At 39.4% G+C, this 19,820-nt stretch overlaps 2 protein-coding genes across 2 annotated transcripts in view; both read left to right on the top strand.

Annotated features, from left to right (window-relative positions):
- The window catches only part of LOC143345741 (mannosyl-oligosaccharide 1,2-alpha-mannosidase IA-like), an 831,836-nt gene that overhangs the window by 267,233 nt on the left and 544,783 nt on the right, over positions 1-19,820 (top strand). The window lies entirely within an intron of this gene.
- On the top strand, positions 7,150-11,186 carry LOC143345743 (facilitated trehalose transporter Tret1). The gene has a single exon (XM_076773120.1). It carries the CDS (start codon positions 7,493-7,495, stop codon positions 8,963-8,965), a length of 1,473 nt encoding a protein of 490 aa, XP_076629235.1. The 5' UTR covers positions 7,150-7,492; the 3' UTR covers positions 8,966-11,186.

The following is a 19,820-nucleotide window of genomic DNA, read 5'->3' as shown; positions in this document are numbered from 1 at the left end:
ACAAATGTACAAGTTACATTTTTAACGAACTGAGAAATTGATATTTGTGATAAATGACATTAATGACGAAACTATGATTTGTTTATTAAATTTATTAATTTGTGACGGTAAAAGTGTAATCGTTCGAGAAGAGCGTATGGCTGATCGATAGTATAAATGATCCTTTAAAACTTTGAGTTTTCGATCAACGATGAATATTGTTGATTTTTAATGAATTTCATTCGCTCTTTCGACCATTCGTGTGCCTAAAAATTTCGAACCTGTTTTTCTCGCGCCACCCTATAGGTTTCCCAGCGCGATAAATCCGGACCAATGTAAATTTCGTTGCGGCTGTCGTCGGATTTAAAAGTGTTACGGTCACCGAGCGCCGTATCGGTCGCCGACAGCGTTGGTCGATTGTTTCTGGCAACAAATAAATTATTTGGTTTGTTTTTCCTTTTTACATTTTTTCGAAATGTCAATACGGGGCCAACGTCGCGAGGAAAGGCCTGTCGTCCGAGCGGAAAGGACGCCGGACGTACTTCGTTCCGGGCGATACGCAACGGAACAATTATCGGATATCCACGGTTGAAAAATTGCACGATCAACGGACTACGTTTTAATGAAGCTTTATCGAGCAGCAGACCCGGGTCGCGTGTCGGAAAATGAAAAATGCAACGGCGTTGACCCGACGCAAAGGGTTGTAAAGAGTTCGCCCCGCTGCACAGGTCGTCCCACAAATTTTCGAACAAACTTGTAATTCTGGACGAAAATAAAACGCAAGCGCGCCGTATATTAGATCGCTCAAACGTAAATGGGTCTGGTTTTTAATTTAATAGAAGAGAAATCCTAGCAGTCTTTGAAACATAATTGTATTCTAAAGTTAAAGTGCTTTGTGTCTAATATTAGAATATTGTTTATTAGAAAATATCGACGACATTTCAAATATCGTAAACCATTGAGAGCAATTTTTATTTAATTAACGTCAATAAAAAGCGAAACAAGAAAAGAGCACAAAGTACATACATAATATACTGTTTATGGCACGACAAATGAACGATGTTCAGTAGCAGCTGTTTCACAACCTAACTTCAACGATTGAGACGTGTTTAAATACTATTGATACATTGACGTCACAAATTGATTCTCCTGTATCGATTCATTCAAGTGGATGATTACGAACGATTCGAGACTTATCGATGCATGCAACTGTCGCATCGATACGCATCAATTACATTAACTTCGACACTTGATTACCACGCGATAAACTTCAATTAGTATTATGAGAAAAGTATTTTTACAGAAAAGTTTACAGATAAATTTATATTTTTAAACGAATCTCAATCTGAAGATACAGAACTGTTCTACTCTGCTTGATCAACCGTGACACGATTTGTACAGTAAACCGTGGACCGCCCTGTATGAACGCGATTTTAATCATCGGCTCTGTCGACCAGATAGTTAAATCCGCCGCGAATAATGTGGTTAAAGAGTGAATTAATGCTCACGGACGAGATAATGTTGGCGCGCGCGTAAAAAGCCGCGACGAGCGCACCGATTGCATCGGCGACATATTTGCGTTTAATTTTCGTCCGTTGAAAATGCAACGATTATTTTTGTTATGCGCACCGAACAGACCAATAACGCGATTCGGCACAAAAAAGGAATTTATCGATTCCAGCGTGTTGTTTGTACTTGGAGACGCGGGATGATTAACCTCTTCCGCTTCGATTTGTTTGTCACCGGTCACGCCTATAAATAAAAGAATAACGCGTTTCGGCTCGTTTCCGATATATTACGATGAGAACGGTAAAAGTACTACGATATTTTAACTCTTTTCACCGGGAACACCAATAGAACCAAATTCGTAAAGATTTATAAACAGTGAAACTTTGTATCGCATTTTTTTCGATGTTATACTATTAGGTTGGTGCAAAAATAATTGCGGTTTTAAAATATAAACTTTAAAACAATATGTGTTAGGTTAGAATAAAGTTTTTTAATCAAAATAGGAGCCATTCGATTCTATACTCTTCTGCCAACGTAATGCAAGTTTGTTTATTCCATTATTGTAGAATTTTGGTGTCCTAGAACCGATGAATTCTTCAAATACGTTTTCCGCTGCTGCCTGAGTTTTGAAGTTTTTCTCGCGCCAAAAGTCGTTCAGATGTTTAAATAGATGATAATCTGTTGGTGAAACATTTGGTGAATACGGTGGATGAGTCAATGTTTCGTATCGTAATTCATTAAATTTTTGAACTGTTATTTGTGAGACGTGTGGTCGAGCGTTGTCATGGAATAGAATAGGTCCCTTCCGGTTGATCAGTATTGGGCATAAATTTTTCAAATTGTTATGCATTTTTTTACTTTTTTCGCAATATTTCACTGCTGTGATATTATAGTATCGCTAGGTTTGAGAAAATTGTAATGAGTAATCCCACTTCAGAACCACCAAACAGTGACTATTACCTTTTCTTGATGAAGTATTAGTTTTGGAAAATGTTTTGGCTTTTCATCTTGGTCTAACCACTGAGAAGAACGCCGTCGATTATCATATAAGATCCACTTTTCATCGCACGTTAAGATTCGGTCAAGAAATGGGTCGTTTGTGTTTCTTAAAAGCAGAGCTGAGCAAATTTCAAACCGACGAAATCTTTGATTATCGTTTAGCTCATGCGGTACCCATTTATCGAGTTTTTTGCATGTACCAATTCGAGATAAATGACGAATAATCGTTGAGTGGTCAACATTTAATACCTCTGCAACCTCTCGAGACATTTTGCGTGGGTCTGCTTCGGTAATGGTCTTTAATTCGTCATCAATTTTTCGAACCAATGTTCCATTAATGCTTTATTAATATTGCAAACAGTTCCTGCAGCTGTATGTCCAAGTTTATGCTCGTATAATAATATCGCTCGAAATTGTAATTTATCCATTTCTACTTTGCCAACCAAGTATGACTAAATGTCAACAACCAAAAACAAATGACAAACATATATTGATAGAGTCAACTTCACGCTTTAAAATAATATACCATATGAACGTAGTTCCAAAGCAATTCATTTTAGATTAATCGCTGAACACTCTGGTTGCGAAAACCGCAATTATTTTCGCACCAACCTAATAAATAATCTTCTGTATTATTTTTTACCGAATCACCGTCTCGTTCGGTTCGTGCATCACTTTGAATATTTCGTGCCCGCGGAAAAGACCTGTTTCTGCTCCCGAATTTATCACGCGCTCAATGGATACCTCGTATAGCGTCATTAAAGACGCATATTCCCGCCGCATGTTCCCGCGGGCAAACCATAAGCGCCACCGCCTCTGGATGCAACGTCGTTTCGTCCCGGAGGATCGCGAGAAAATGTTTTTCTCATAGCCGTGGCCGATTTTATGGAACCGTGCGACCTCTCGTAAAACAATCATTTCTCCATCGACTCGAACCGGCGGCGTGCTCGCAATACGTTTTGCGATATTATTGCAAAAGGGGACGCGCGTTATGAATTCGCGGGAAAAACGACGGATACTTGATGCTCTTTTTTACCCTTTATCTCTGTTATTTTTTCCCTACCCCGTGCAAGAATCAACGATCACGAGTGCGCTTCGATTTCTACCACTTCTTCGATTCGCGAAATCAAAGTTTCCGATGCGTAGCAGCACGTATATCGACCACTGATTATACAATCGACTGATTATGGTCCGCGTTTTTCAATCCCTCGTTACCAACCTTAATTGCGAAATATTGATTGCAGCGCTGCTTTCTTTCAGGTACGACCATCGTGATCACGTTTTGTTTTCTTCTTTCCGTGACTGAATTGGCTACGCGGGATATTCGATCGAGTTCTTTTTAATAAACCTTGTTAATGCAAGTGTCTATACGTAAAAGAGTATTATTGGTACTGCTAGTGAACACGAACGTAGAAAATAGCGCGGTGGAATTCTTCGTTGCGTGACATTTATGAAACGAAGCCAACTAATACCGTCGCGTATCAATATTTTCACCTCATCCCCTGGTTTTCCTGTTCAGAAAGCGTCGTCGAGATTGTACGTACAAAGCTATTGTAATACAAGCCAATCTCGAATCTAAGCGCGCACATTTCTCAACTCGTCACCGCCTCTCCCACACTCTTGGACCTTTGTACAGTTTGTTACGAAGACTTCTATTGATCAACCTGTCTCATACATCAACTTTACACCCTCCCCCATTCCATCCGCGCTTTTCCATGGTGCTTCTACGGGGATATAGCCGTACCGTGGCAAAAAGCACCGCGTTCAATCGTCGAGGAGGACGGCTTTCTATATGAAAAGCTTTCCCTCCCGACAGCGCCGCGGCGTGTATAGGCCGACTTGAAATTTTGAAAGCGTATTCTACTCACTTTGAAAAAGATCCTGCATTCAGTAACGCTTCCTTGCCTTATTCTATAGATTTTTAAAAGGTCACGCGGAGTGCTCGTAAGACGCCATGTCGAAACGGTCGTTAATCTTGCGTGTTTATTAAAAAAATATCGTCGTACGTTTATTAAGAATCGTAGAGTTTGAAAGAAAGCGCACTGTTTAATTCGATTTAAAATTCGTTGTATCGAACGGGCAACAATTTTAACAAAAACCGATCTTTGTTGGTCCCTTGCACAGCAGCTAAACTCCGTTCGTTTCTGAAAAAAATGTTCTCGAGAGTCCAGAAACTTTGAAAAGCAAACTTTCCGTACTCGTGAACGCGCGAGCCCTTATTTTGCGCCCGAGTCGAGTGGATTGCACTCCAAAAAGGTCAACAACCTGTTCCGGAATCACCTTGTAAAATACGCGACCGCTTTTACGCCGCGCGTCATTTGCTTGTTCGCGAAACTTTCCCTTCCCCGTATCCTCTGTCATCGCCCCGGAGCCACGAACAAACGCATCCCACGCGAGTTGTTTTTCCACGGTGTACCAGCCGTATCAATCTTCCTCCTCGTCCCGCGTCGCCCCTCGCCGCGAGATTTCACCTGGTTCGCGCGCTTAAGTATCCCGTGCAGCCACTTTCACGCACCCTTTGTCAGGGGGTCGAGCGAGCAGAAGTTTGCGTTACGCCCTCTTTCCCCTCGGGGTGAGCTAATAAAGCGACGCGCCGCGTATTATGCTCGCGAGGACCGAGCGACGCGAGAGTTATGGGATACGTTATTAGCGGTCTAACGAGATTTCGAGCGTATCGACGGTTTCTCTGCGGATACAACGACCGTGGTTTATTAAATTACTCGCCTAAGAGAACAACGAGTTGCTCGTTCGATGGAAAAATTTTGTCGTTTCGTTCAAAGTCGAGCCTAGAATTCGTTAAAAGCGAGTACTTTCTTGGAATTTATTCTATTCGAAATAGGCGGTGGAATAAAAATAAAATACTTTTTAAACTAAACTTTGTCTTTATTTGAAACACTTGGAAGAGCACGTCTTAAACTGCCAGAATGAAGAAAGGTCAGTGACGAAAAATTCGTCACTTACCCACAGACCTATTGTCTAAATAAGCCAAGGAAGAAACACGGTTGCACCCTCTTGACTTGTGTCTCGAAAAATGAAACGCAACACGCGCGTCGATGGTTTTTGTAAACGAAAGAAAACTTTCTCTTTTTGAAAGAAACAAACCAACATGTTCCAAGTGACTGATCCATCGTGGCCAATCACGGACATGTATACTCGAGTCGTGGGTGACGATTGTTACTTGCAGGCGAGGAGTTTCGCCGTATCGCGCGGGGCCCAAGGTTTATTATCTCGAGTCGGACGCGTCCTGTGTAGTCGCAAGGACACCATCCCCGAATGAGAGAAGAAACTAGTTTCCTGGCATACTTTATCCGGCCTGGTCTTTTCAAGCACGTCGAAACACACCCAGGAGAACCGAGGCTCCTCATGATTCTCCTCGTGTGCTCTCATAAAGGCGCGCACTGTTAGAAAGACCTCTTTGTCGCGCGAGCACGGAGAGAACCTCGCATGGTAACGAGACTTTGGAGGGTCTTCCGCATTAAAAGGCGTGTTTCTCCGCGAGGGAGGAAGAGAAAGAGGAGGGAAGAGAGGGAATTGGGTAGATAGAAAGGAAGGTACACACGGTGCCACGGCATATTTGCCGTGCATCAAAGAGACTGGAAGGCTCGTAATGGAATCGAGAGAAATCCGTCGGGCTTCCTGTTTACCGAGCTGATTTCTTGATTTTTATTGGCTCCTCGATCGCGGGCCAGGGAATTTTAAACGGCTTCTGAACTACGAAAACGACCGAGAAGTCGGGGCGAAATTGATCGAGTGACTCTCTCTCGATTCCCTCTTCGTTTCTCGTTTCGACGGCCGGTTCCTTTTTTTCTTTTCCATCACGTTCGACGACTCCTGGCGTTCCGGAATGGCATTAGCGGGCGCGCGCAAACTGGATAGAGATCGTTCGAAACAAAGTTTAGCGAGAAAATGAGAATTTATAAACACTTGCTTATCATTTTTAGTTATTTTATTATTTCCAATGCGGCTTTTAATTCTTTCGACGAGATCGTGACAAGGATTGTATAACCAATTGGCGGTTATTTAAACATTTGGGGCTCGTGGAAAATGCAGTTGCGTGACTACAAAGAAGCGTCACGAGACTGGAGAGTTCAGTGCCGGTGAACTTTCGTATCTAGACTCGATACTGAATGATAATGTAAGAAGGAAACTCAGAATTGTTTAGTCTGTTCTTCCTTGTTTCGAACAGTCGTAATATGTGTATCCTTATCTGACCGTAAAAGCAATAATTATTCATAAAAAAAAATTTTATAATTCCTTCGAAATGATCTAAACCCAGGAAACGATGAACTAAACGAAATATTTGTTTAGAAACCATTTCTTTCTATTCGTGATCGAGTACGGAAACATAGGTATGTTCTTAATAAAACCAATTTCCCGGACGTGACGTATGGTTCTTTCGTTGGGCAAACCGAATCGTCGAATATAGATACTCAGCAAATAACTTGGAAATAGATTTCACTCTGACCTGTATAATTTGTTCTTATTGTGCAGAGTTACGTAAAAGTACTTGACTCAATTGTTTGGTCGCGATGTCAGGCTAGTCCTGATTGGTTATCCGTGTCGTGGAAGGGACGAAACGAGTCGCGGAGCCCGGAAGAGTTGGAGGGGAATCCTTTAAAGAGGATGTATCTGCCTGAGATTGTCCTCACTCGTCACGCTCGATTCTTTGTAAACACCGCAGACAACAAAAACTCATCGATCGTCACGATTCCATTAAGAGTTAAATTAATGACGTCAGGAGGTACGTAAATAAAATTCACGGATTCGAGGCAAGGATAAATACACGAACGCTGTCAGTTATCTCGAGATACTTTCAATGATCGTTTAAACTGCGAATTAATCTCTGGGGCATTGATAATGCTCAATTGCGAGAATTGATACACAATGTTCGCTCTGCTAGAAACTTTCCGTGAGACAATTGTCATGCAATAAAGACGGAATTCGTAGAACATATTAGCGAAGATTGGTTGGTAGTCGAGTGTGCACCGTCGAGCCGTAACAAACGATGGAGAGGACTTTCGATGGAACCAACGATTCCGAATTGAAGCTTCGCGTCAGACAACTGTTGACGGCTCTGGGTCCTCTGTTGGGCGTCTTCTTAGTGGGCCTGTCGTCCGGGTACAGTGCCGTGCTTTTGCCCCAATTGAAATCATCGGGTTCATCGAACGAACGAAACTCTACGAGTTCTGAGAATGAATCCGACATCATGGGGCCCACCACCGAGGAAGTATCGTGGATCGCGGCGTCAGCCGTACTCCCGACTGCACCGGGTTGTTGGCTGGCAGGATTGATGATAGAAAAGCTAGGCAGGAAGAAGTCCACGATGCTGGCGTATCCTCTGTTCCTGGTCGGATGGGCGATGATCGGTTTTGCCCCTGGCATCGCGTGCCTTTTGGTCGGACGAATGATGTGTGGCCTCTGCTGCGGCCTTTTAGGCGCTGTGGCGCCGATCTACATCGCCGAAACCTCCAGTCCAGTTCTACGCGGCATCCTGCTGAACATGATAATCCTGACCCTGTCGTTCGGGATTCTAGCCGTCCACGCTCTGGGCACTTGGCTGCATTGGAGGACCACCGCCTACGTTTGCATAGCCTTCGCGGTTGTGAGCTCGTTGATCTGCATCGCCTCCACGGAAAGTCCAATTTGGCTGATAAACAAAGGCCTGACGGACCAGGCGCGGGCCGCCTGGTTGCATCTCCGAGGTTGGAAATCGTTGGACGAGTATCGCGCCCTGGAAAATTCCAAGATCCAAGGACGGAGGCTCGAGAAACGCTCGATGTGTTCTAAATTAAGGAAGACCCTGTCGTCGAGATACTTTCTGTGGCCTCTCGGTTTGTTGTACTTGTTCTTCTTTACCGCCCAATTCTCCGGATACAACGTCGTGATTTACTATTCCGTCGATCTGCTGATGGAAGTGACCGGGCCCGAGAACGCTCACGTGGGCACTCTGGTGCTAGACGTGGTTCGTTTGATCACCAGTATTATTACCTGTTACTTGATGAAGAAGAGGAACAGAAGGACTATGAGCCTCGTGTCTGGATTCGGTTCAGCGGCCGCTATGTTCCTCTTGAGCCTTTCTCGGTTTCTTCAAGTTGGAAAACCCTGGTTCCCGGTCGTTTCTTTAGTACTTTACGTGGTGTTCTCGACGATGGGGTTGCTGCCTCTGCCGTGGATGCTCAGCGGCGAGCTGTTCCCTAGAAAATTTAAAGGTCTCGGGTCCGGACTCGCGTCTGGCTTCGCGTTCATCTGCAACTTTGCGGTCGTGAAAATTGCGCCAGGAATGTTCGTGTCGTTGCAGCAGTACGGAACTTTCGCGATTTATGGCGTCGTGGCGTTGTTTGGGACTTGCATCTTGTACTTGACGCTACCGGAAACTAAGGATAAAACGTTACAGGAGATCGAACGGTTTTTCGATAAAAAGACGAAAGCGTCAGACGTCAAGCGCACGGAACACTTTGACGATCGGCCGACAATTTAACAAACTCGAATACGCGTGTTGGCCTTGAAAACGTTTGCTTCCGTGAGTGTACATTTTTCAGTGGTTTGCATCCAAATCGAAGCTAAAATTATTTAATGAGAAAGGATGTTCGCGTATAGAATTTATTAGTGACAATTGTTTGTGAGTAAAGAGCAATGGAATCCTTTTGGAAAGATAGAAATTAAAACGAGACGTATGGAAGATCTGTTTAACAAAGAATTTTACGATTTAAGCAGATATTTTGTCTCTAATATTCCCTGCAGGTGTTTAATCAGACTTTTCAAACAAGTTCAAATAATTCTACATTTCGTGTTTTAGATTTTTTTAAAATTATACTAAAGTTTTACAGTTTTGAAACAATTATTAATAGAAAGTAAAACTAATTGTTATTGTATCAAAAGCTGCGAAACTTTAGTTCGAGTTTAATAGAATTCCTGAAGACGACCTAAAGCAAATGAGCGTAGAATTGTTTTAATTTGCATTATTGAATTACGTGTTCTGGAAAGTTCAATTAAATAAGTTTTGGGGAAACACTTTTTGTAGACATTCAATGATTGTGAGTGATAGATTGTTGAACTCCACGTTACTACTATTTAAACTTCGTTAACTTTCAGCGTTAGCTTCCCATCGTTGTACGAACGACGATCATTTCTTGTTAACATACGATGCATCTTCGATGTTAAAAATAAATAAATTGTTATGAATACTTTACGTGTGTGCTATTGCGACGTACGGACTGAAATGTATTCTAGTAACATTGTTATTCTAAACTGCCTAACCTACTTACGGGATCCACGCGTGGTTCTATTTATACGTTCGCTATTTATTTAAACAGACACTATTTTTTAAAGGCAATCTCAACTTAAAGTCAAAATGTAAAAATAAATAGATACTATATTTCACTCATCGCCGTTAACTTGAAAAGATCTCCCTCCTTTAATTTTAAAAACAAGATTTGAATAGAAATATCACAAAGTTATAGTTTTTCATCGATTAATATTGACGATCAAAAGGTGGAAATTTATATTTAAACCTCGTTACTCTTTTCTATATTAGTTCTCAAAACGTTTAATCATAATGGGAGATCGCCAAGTAAAAATTTTCTGTTCCACCGTTCGTTTCCGGCGTTTATTCGTATCGTTGGTCCGAATAAGATGTCGTTTTCGATATCGCGAGTCCCCCGAGCGAAATAGCTGCGTCGAAGTCGATGTTGAGCCAGTAACAAGCGCAATCATATTTAACTGCATCCTAAATGCTTGGACCCATCATGCAGCGGGAACGACAGCGTATATATTATGCGCCCATAGTTAACTAAAACGGCTGAATAATGGTGGATGCACCGGAGGAAACAGCACGAGCAATAGAAATTTAATAACGGACGTTGCTAACGCGTGCAAAATGCCACCATAAAGTGGAAACATTCACGTGATCATTGCGCGGTCCACTTAACGCGGTTGATGGAAATTACTGTTTGCATTGCGTTCGACCTTGTCTCGGTTCTTCTGCAACGCGAAGCCATCAGCTTGCTCGTTTGCGAATTCTATAAAGCGCGATGTCAATGTTTCCGCAACGGCATTAAATAGCGTGGGTCGTCGGGGTTATCACGTTCGTGACGCTATACGCGAGGTCGTGATGTAACCAGCCGTTAATCGGATGCTGACGTTCCGTCGTCCGTTGAATGCAACTTCTGTTAACATCTTCGACTAACTGTAAGCGTTTGCTTATTCTCGAAACCGTATACGTGGTTCGATGATTCCTCATGGCGAACGATCGTTTCTTTTTTAATTAGCGACCCGGAGATATATTTGGGTGGTCTGATCGTAACAAACTAATTATAAACGTTGGGAAATTATTATTTGTTCATTATTTCTACGAGCACGAATGTCCATTTTAATCTTAGAATGAAAAGTACAGTCACGTGTGGATACAATACGTTAGAACTTTTGAATATTTATTTTTTAATTGGCGATTCTGGGATATCTTTGGGTGGTCTGATCGTAACAAACTAATTATAAACGTTGGGAAATTATTATTTGTTCATTATTTCTACGAGCACGAATGTCCATTTTAATCTTAGAATGAAAAGTAACAGTCACGTGTGGATACAATACGTTAGAACTTTTGAATATTTATTTTAATCGATCCCATAAATTTGTTAGTTATTTTTAGTACGACAGAGGATATATTGTATACGTCTTGTCAAGAGTTCTGTTACCTTTTATGTATGTAATTTTATTTCATCGCCCTGTACTCTTCCTCGTTATGCTTTTCTTTCTTTTTCCAGCATCCAGTCTCAGGTAGATGCTTTATCAAAAGCACGCGAAGAGTGCATTATCATCGAAATTTTACCTTCTTCTGCCAAAGTATTTGCACCGAGTTTTCTTCTTTAGTTTTAATGAAGCGCCTGTTGTCTGTTGCCTGCTGTAGCCCATGCTGTGCAACGAACTTTGTTAAAGGAAGAATATTAGATTTCACGGTAACTTCTTTCAATGAAAACTGTTCCCTCTGTCGGATGTGAGACTGTGGACGATCTCGTTGCACCTGTCACTTTGCTTACAAAAAGAATGAACATTAAGAAAGAACATTTCTTGAAAACTTACTGCGCTGTCGTATTCTTGCTTACGGAACGTATGTTTGATATTAAAAGTTACGTAGAACAACAGAAGTTCTAAGTTATTTGTAACACAATGTTGTTTTCATTCGACTCGACTTCAAAATTTTGAAGAATTTTTCGGTAGTTTCTTTTATGACTTAAAAACTTTTTGCGACATCGGTTGTGTGATTTATGACGATAAGGATAATCTCGGACCAATTTTCCACGCAGAACGTGCCTGAAATGCGCATAATCTTCATGAATGCGTAATAGCGGGGCGTTCGATCCGTTTGGAAAGCTTTCTCCTAATGGAGTGCAATAAAAGAAGTAACCTTTTCCGTTGAACTTCGACGCTTCGATTCTCCCACCGCCAAAATTATCATGTGTGTTTCATGTGAAGATATAAATTCATAGAATACATTATCCTAAATTCAGAGAAGGATGAACAAAACGTAATCCTTTAAACATTATTATCAATTCAAGTTCGCCTTTTAAAATAGAAACGCAAGATATACTTAGAATTTTGTGTAGAATTCTTTTATTTCAGTATTTCGTATTGCTTATTTTCCAATAACTGTTAATGTTACTTAATGTTCTTTCTAAACTTCAATTTAAATATTAGTTGCGTATTAAAAAAAAATGTTTATTTGCGCGATTACGCGTCTCAAGTTCAGTTTATAGCAGAAGGAGGAAGTCTCGATTAAATTCCAAGTAAGTTTTCTTCTTGTCAGAGAGTTCAATCAGGTGTTAATCACCGAGATAATTGAAAATCGAAGTCTTGAATCTTCGACGCGATAACGATAGAGTCTGAAAGAACTTACGAACCACCTGGCGCGAATGAAACCCGTCTATAGATTATGTTCGATGCACGATAAAATATGGGAAAAAATTTCATTTTAATATTCATGTATAATTCAATGATTATTTTCTGTTTATAGATTTAGTTTTGCATTTTTGAGGATGATTATTTTTTAATCGATACCAATTATTTTTCTAGAATGATGTGTGCACAGAACAGAGCTAATTTAGCGCAGGCTTGCTTCGACTGCGTAGTCTTTGTGCAGGCGTCTAGAGTTACTCTTCCGGACTTCGATTTTCAATATAACGCGTAATTAATGCTTAATCAACATGACAGGTGGAAGGGAAATCTGCTGTAAATTCTATAGAGAACAGGATCCCTTATCGATTTCCGAACCTTGTTAATTATTAGTTTCAATAATTTGGCTGTTTAATTACCTGCTCCTAACGTGGTGCTTGCTATAAAATTCAGTTTTGTTTTCGCGAATATTCTCTGCATCGTATAAAAGACAATGTTTATTTTACTTTTACGAGGATAACTCGAACGAACTACTATTGATCGACGAACGAAAATAATTATTTGCGTAATTTCGATTTTCGACAAAATCAAACGTTATTCATTTTCTGTGCTCGGACTGTCATTCAATTTTCCCTTGTTCGTGATAATAAAGTAGGGTTCAGGAGCTCGCTGAAGGATTAATTCGTTCCTGCAGAGCACCGGTAGTCGCGATTTAGGGGAGAATTTGTCGGCGAAATGAAAATGTAACCCCATAACTCTGCCTCTGCGTCGCTCTATGCATAGCCAGACCACATCCGCTGGTTTTATACACTTCATAAACATTCCTCCGGATTTCCTCGCCGTCACTCGACGCCATCATCTCCTGCTCGCAAACAGAGGGTGACATCTTGTTCGACACTTTCCAGTCCCTCCGGAATCGCACTTGTTCTTTTAACGATTCCACTGTCCCTCCTCCCATTAATCTTACACGACGGACGAACGGCGGTAAAATCTCATAAAGGTTGTGTTATAGTTAATTAAATTCAACGATCCGGGCTGTAAATCCTAAAACTTCGCACGTTAGACTCACCGGCGTTGGATATCACTTTAACAAGCTATTCCTAACGTTTCCAACTATACATTTGTGGTTATCTTCCGAACATGATACTCTAGGTAGTCTGTAATAAGAGAAACTGCAGAATAAATGTTTTTTATAACTGAAAATTGGATTAATCCGAGGTTTATTAAAAAAGAGTCACGCAGACATCAGAGTTATGCTATTCACTAGTGATACAACGCTTCCAGAATTTTTCTTTCTATAAACTTTTTAATGTTACACAGATTTAAATACTTACTTTTGTTAATTATAATGGTTAAAAATTGTTCGGGTTATTTTCAGAATTTTCGCGAAAAAGCTTCCGTTTATTCTCCAACGCAATTCGCCAAATTTATATCGTGACTTTAGACCCTCACCGACATTGCTTTATCAGATTTATATATTACAAAATTTACGACATTTGTTTCGACATATTTTACGGTACATAATTCAGAGAGCATTACATATACCATTTTAATCTTACACTTTCAGTGGCACAGTGCACGTTTTAATTATCACGGTTTACAATTTGTCAGGCTATTTTTAAAATTTTCCACTGCAAAAAACCTCCAATTCTATTTTCCAACACAGTTGACTTTTATATCGCGACTTCGGACCCTCACCGATATTTATCAGATTTATAAACTACAGAATTTACAATCACATTTAATTCGGCACATTACGTGAGAGAGACCCATTTTAATATTTAAATATATAAATTTCCGAAAGTACGTTAAGTTGTAAAAATCTTCTTTCAAGAGGTTAAATGATTTAAAATTATTTCCGAATGAAAATGTGGCATAACACCATGAAAAAATCGAATACTAACTTTTGGAGAGATTATAAGAAAAAGAATACATTCGTTCTTTACCAAACTCATCGTGGTTTCAGCCACAAAAAAAATTTTTTTTATAGATCTGGGAGTTGTTTAAATGTACATACAGTTACGGACAAAATTAAGTAGATAAGTAAAGGAAAGAAATATAAATGAAAGACCAAAGTAGTACAACTATTATGCACTTAAGTTTGATATATTATATACTTTTATGGTACATAGATTATATAACGTATAATTGAAATTAATATTTATATTTATGTTGAAATAAGGTATACGTAATGAAAATGTTGATTAATTACCGAGGGACAAAAATAAGTGGACAGATAATAAAATATATAAAAATATAAAATCAATATTTACTATGGCCACGGTTTGCTGCAATAATTACTTTTAAACATCGTGGAATGCTATTTATCAGATTTACAATGTAATGTTTATCAATATTTTCAAACGCCAATCGTAAATATTTAAAGCTATTGTTCTTGTTCTGCCGTTTTTCCAATCTCACGTTTGAATTCAGTACGCTCCATAAGTTTTCGATTAGATTCAAATCCGGACATTGTGCCGGCCATTCCAATAATTTAATATTGGAATTCTGAATAATTTTTTTGTTTTTCTTTTACCTTGGGTCATTGTCCTATTGCGAAATAAATTCTTCGTCGAGTCTCATTTTCGCAATTGCCTCTTCTAAATTTTCGTTCTTTATTTCAATGTACTTGTTTGCATTCATTATTCCGTCAATCTGTATCAAATTACCAACCCCACTCCACGAAAAACACTTCCACAATATTAATAACTCTCCATCAAATTTAACAGTTGACGTAATAATACAAAACGGCTTTTTCTACGCTTCGTTTCTTTTTTTTCATACATATCCTTTTTAATTGCTGCAGTTTAAATTTGTTTTCATCGCTCCGTATTATTTTTCTCTAGAATGATATTGGTATATTTATGTATTTTTTAACGAAAGCTAAACGTTTTCTCGTGCTGATGTTAACGCGCGGTTTATGTTTAGATTTATAGTATCTTAACCCCGTTTCTTAATTCAATTTTAACATTTCAACAATATTTCGCGCTGAGATTCTTGGGTTTGTCAACATTTAAGAGTAATTTAATGATCTTCTCTCGCGGTGGTACAACGTTTATGTCCGCAGCCTCGTAAATTTTCAACGGTATTACGTAATAAATATTTTGTATAAACTTTGTCGACCGCACTTTTAGAAAAACTGTACTTTTCTACTACTATACGATAACTTAATTTACTTCGACAGTTCGCTATAATCAAATTACAAATTTGATTTGAAAATTCTTTTCTTACTGCCATTTTACTGTTTCCTTGCAAATAATCTGTTTTATGCAAAACTTACACATCAACCAAATAGTTCAATTGGGACTACTGCATGAGAGTGAAAAGGATAAGCTTGAACAAGTGTCCACTCATTTTTGTCCCTCGACAATCAACCGTTTCCTTAAGTATACTTTATTTCAACGCAAATGTAAATATTAATTTCAATTATTCGCTAAATAATCTATCTACCATAAAGATATGTAAAACTTAAATGCACAATAGTTATAATACTTTGTATTACTGTATATTAACATAAAATTGTACAATCACACAGTCGTCGGAATATCTTTCAAATCGAGTGAAATATCAAAATACTAGAAAATTCTCGAACGCGTTTCAGAGTAGAAATTTTCAGCGTTAGAATGTTCCTAAACGCGCTCAATTTCACTTTGAACGTTCATCGTCGCGAGCATTCGCGCAGGTACGTTTCTCGGGCGGAATTCGAGCGCGAGAAATAAATTTCGTCGGCGCGGAGTGTTTCATAAAGCATAAAATCGTATCCCGAGCGTCTCGCGGCGCGTAAAGCGAGAGAGATATCGTTCATCGAAAACGACTGATTTTATGCACGGCGCTGAAATCGCCGAGAGAATTCGCGTTCCCCCGGCTGCTGTCCATTAGGAAATTTATACGAGCCGTAGGACGGGGGGGAACGTTGATTAAATCTCGGCCCCCACGGTCGGGAGTTCAAAGTCACTGACGAAATTGAAGAAACGATCCTCAGCCGCTGCGGACGATCGCGGGCGAAAACGGGAGTGCAAGAGGGATGAGGGAGCGAAATTTTATCAGGATCCACCCACCCCTCGAGCAGGGGGAAAAAATGTAATAGAACGGTAACAGTTCACACCCGAACTGGGTGAGGAAGGATAAAGCCCTGGGACGGGCTTACCTTCGAAACACGGCGAACGTTATCCTGCATCGAGATAAGACCGTTCCTCGTGGATTGAATTAAATCTTCTTTCTCCAGCGAACGGGACGCTTCTTAATTCAATTCCCCCGCGATTTTGTATAATTGACGCGGCCTGTGAGGCGTGAAATTTTTAGATTGCCTCGTCCCGTCCTCCCTGCGCTCCGTTTTTTCTTTTACCCCATCGGAATATTTACGCAATTAGGCCTGTATATTAATACAGATTCCAATTTCTCAGAAGTTTATCAAATGTAGCGGTAGAACGTTGATCAGAGTATCACAGGACTTTTGCTAACAGTGTTTAAGAAAATTTTTACTTCTCTGGGACGTTTTAATAAAAGAATATTTAATTTTTTTCTCCAAGTTTAATAATTAGACTGCGGATGTTTATGCAAATGCATATATTTCTAGGAAATATATAAAAGAGTTAATCCTAAATAAAGATCTTTAAAAATATATTTTTTATTTTGCATGTTTTGATAAAAACATATGTTATATATGTCTATTGCATTTCTTTTCATAAAATTAATGCTTACATGGGCTTCCAGACATCTATTTCGGTCTACTAATTCAACGTTTGTATACGATAGTCTACAAACTAGATAAATATAGCTATGTATACATCTCATGTTTACCTTTAGTGAATCATTAATTAGCGTATCAGTTCATAGATGCTACGAATAGTATTCATCAGTAATTCTGAAGTATTCTTGGCAGATAGGTTTTACGGAAACGAATTTTATAAGCTCAGATTGTTAAAGAACCTAAACCAATTAAAGGTTGAACTCATGACAATATTGAAGAAATACTCGTAAGATACTGTAATTTAAATTATAATTGGTCACTATTGTGTTTAAATAATAAAATTACTTTGCATATTTCTGTATATTTTGGCATATGTCATTTGCATATTTTGACATATTTTATTGACATAAACGTCCGCAGTTAATAACTCTTTGGATAAATACATTCATAAATTCTTGTCTGGTACTTTCTTCTTTTTGCTGATCATATTTTGTAAGTCTCGAGGAAATCTTCAGCACGAGCTTAATTATGAGTAACGATACTGTAGCTTACATTGTATTATGCTGCAGCATTATTATGGAACTATATTATACTTACTGTTTCTTAAACAAACAGAACAATCGATTTACTCTGACGTTTATCAGAAAAACATACACGCGCATACGAAATGACTACGATAAGAAATTCTAATTTCCACTCGGGTCTTTCTCTTGTGTCTTTAATTATACTATAATTTGAGTACCATTCTGTACTTCCGTAACTCACGCATGTTTTATAAAAAAAATTGCAATACCGTTTCGAGTATTATATTCGAGTGACAGTTTCCAGCCGAGCTTTTATCGTGCCTGGAGCTTCTTCCTCAGCGAGGTTGCGAAGAGAGAGAGAAAAGAGAACGCGTAACAGAGAGAAATAGGTACCCAGGTTTCTTCTCAGTGACGAGATCAATTCTACTTTCCGCGCTAACGAAAATGTCGTTTCTCGCATCAACTCCGTTTAAGCTTCCGGAAAGGTGATAAAATCAGTCGGATATCCCGACCTGTTTTTCCCTTTTTCTTTGCTGTCTTCCCTCTTTTCTTCGATTTTCTCCGCGCGACGCCCCCGGGGCGCTCGAAGCCGCAATAATTTGCAATTTTTGCGCGTCGTCATCCGGGACACCGACGTCGCTTGTATCGAGTTTGAAAATAACGTTCCGCCGGTTTTCCAAACTTAAATGACGTTCTCCGCGAGGCTACCATAACGGTTTTACATTTTCTAAGCGTTTTAAACGGTCGAAGTTGCGAGTCGCGTCGAAGAAGACACATCCTTGGTGGTCATCGATGACCGGCGCTACGAACGTACAATATTTATTTAAAATACCCGTAACAAAAATTTCGAACCACATTATGGAGACGCTATAAAACATCAAATATTTTTATTATGTCGTCAGGTATTGAAATTTTTTATTAAATCAGTATTACAGGAGTTGGTATATGTAAAAATACACAAATCAGATTTTTGATGACTTTCCGGCTCGGCTGCTTCTTAGCAGTTTACGTGAATCACCCTGTATATCAAGCAACACGTTTCTGCCATACTTTTAGTGGCATGCTTTTACGATATTTCCGCCAATCGCGACCGAACGTCGTTTCCAGTTCCGCGAATTCGCATCGTTGATTTTACGATCGATCCTCGAAGACCCCGTTTGCGTTTCGGCCGTCGTTCTTCGGTTCGCGTGATTTTACCCAATAAAGTTCGCGATCCCCTTGCTTCCTTCTCGCGCGTGGATTCCATCTTTCGTTAAACGCGTGACGCGAGGCGGGGTCGCCAACATTGTTCTTTCCAATTTTAATCATGCCTCGAGGCTTCGTCGAAACACAGAGGTTGAAACATCTGCAGACGTCGGAGAAACAAATGGCAAAAACGAGTGTTTCGTGTACTTGCCAATTCTTCACTGTTAGCCAGAGTCCTTCTAATTTGTATGATGGTTCCAAAAATATTATTTTCAGACTATTTGTTCGCTTTGAAATTCATATTCTCTTTTCTCTTTATTCGTATGTGCCTGGAAAGGAGGCCGAAACGTCGATCGATCGAACGATTGAGTTGACTCTAAATAATTAAGGGGAACAAAAAGCAATCGTAGCGCTAATTTTTTGAATAATAAAATTTCAAAAAATTGAAATTTCTACGTAGAATGATTAGTCATGCAAATTTTGTACACACACAAGTTTAGTAACTCGTCAGAAGCTATTGTGGTTTGGGTAGGATGTGCTACCATATCCACCATACTCCCCAGATCCGGCACCATCGAATTATTACTTGTTTCGGTCTTTAAAAAATTTCTTAAACGATAAAACATTTACTTAAAGCGACGATGTCAAAAATCACTCGCATCAGTTTTTTGTAAATAAAGGTCAGAAATTTTATGAGCATGGAATCATACTACTACTAGGAAGATGACAAAAGATGGACCAAAATGACCAGTACACAATTCAATAAAATCTTTATATATTATAAGAAAATTGTTCCTTTTCGTACAATCATTAGAAAGTCTAAAATTATCCTTGCAACGTATCGTAAATTAATTTATTTTGTTAAAATTTTATAAGCGATAACGTTTGACTATGTAAAATTCACATTTCTAGTTCCTTACATATTACATCGTTTGTACCGAAGGGTTTATTATCTTAATAATAAGAATAATAATTTCTAGGGATGGGATTCTCGAAATTTCTCGTTAGCTCCGAGCTTTTCTCGATTCTCCACCGCTAGAACTTGC

The sequence above is a fragment of the Colletes latitarsis genome, chromosome 9 (assembly GCF_051014445.1).
Source record: "Colletes latitarsis isolate SP2378_abdomen chromosome 9, iyColLati1, whole genome shotgun sequence".
Lineage (NCBI taxonomy): Eukaryota > Metazoa > Arthropoda > Insecta > Hymenoptera > Colletidae > Colletes > Colletes latitarsis.
The sequence above is the reverse complement of the archived record's forward strand: the minus strand, read 5'-3'. Positions and strand labels throughout refer to the sequence as shown.

What these genes read in the sequence shown, in the direction of transcription:
- LOC143345743 (XM_076773120.1), top strand. Translation starts at nt 7,493, where the DNA reads ATGGAGAGGACTTTCGATGGAACCAACGATTCCGAATTGAAGCTTCGC.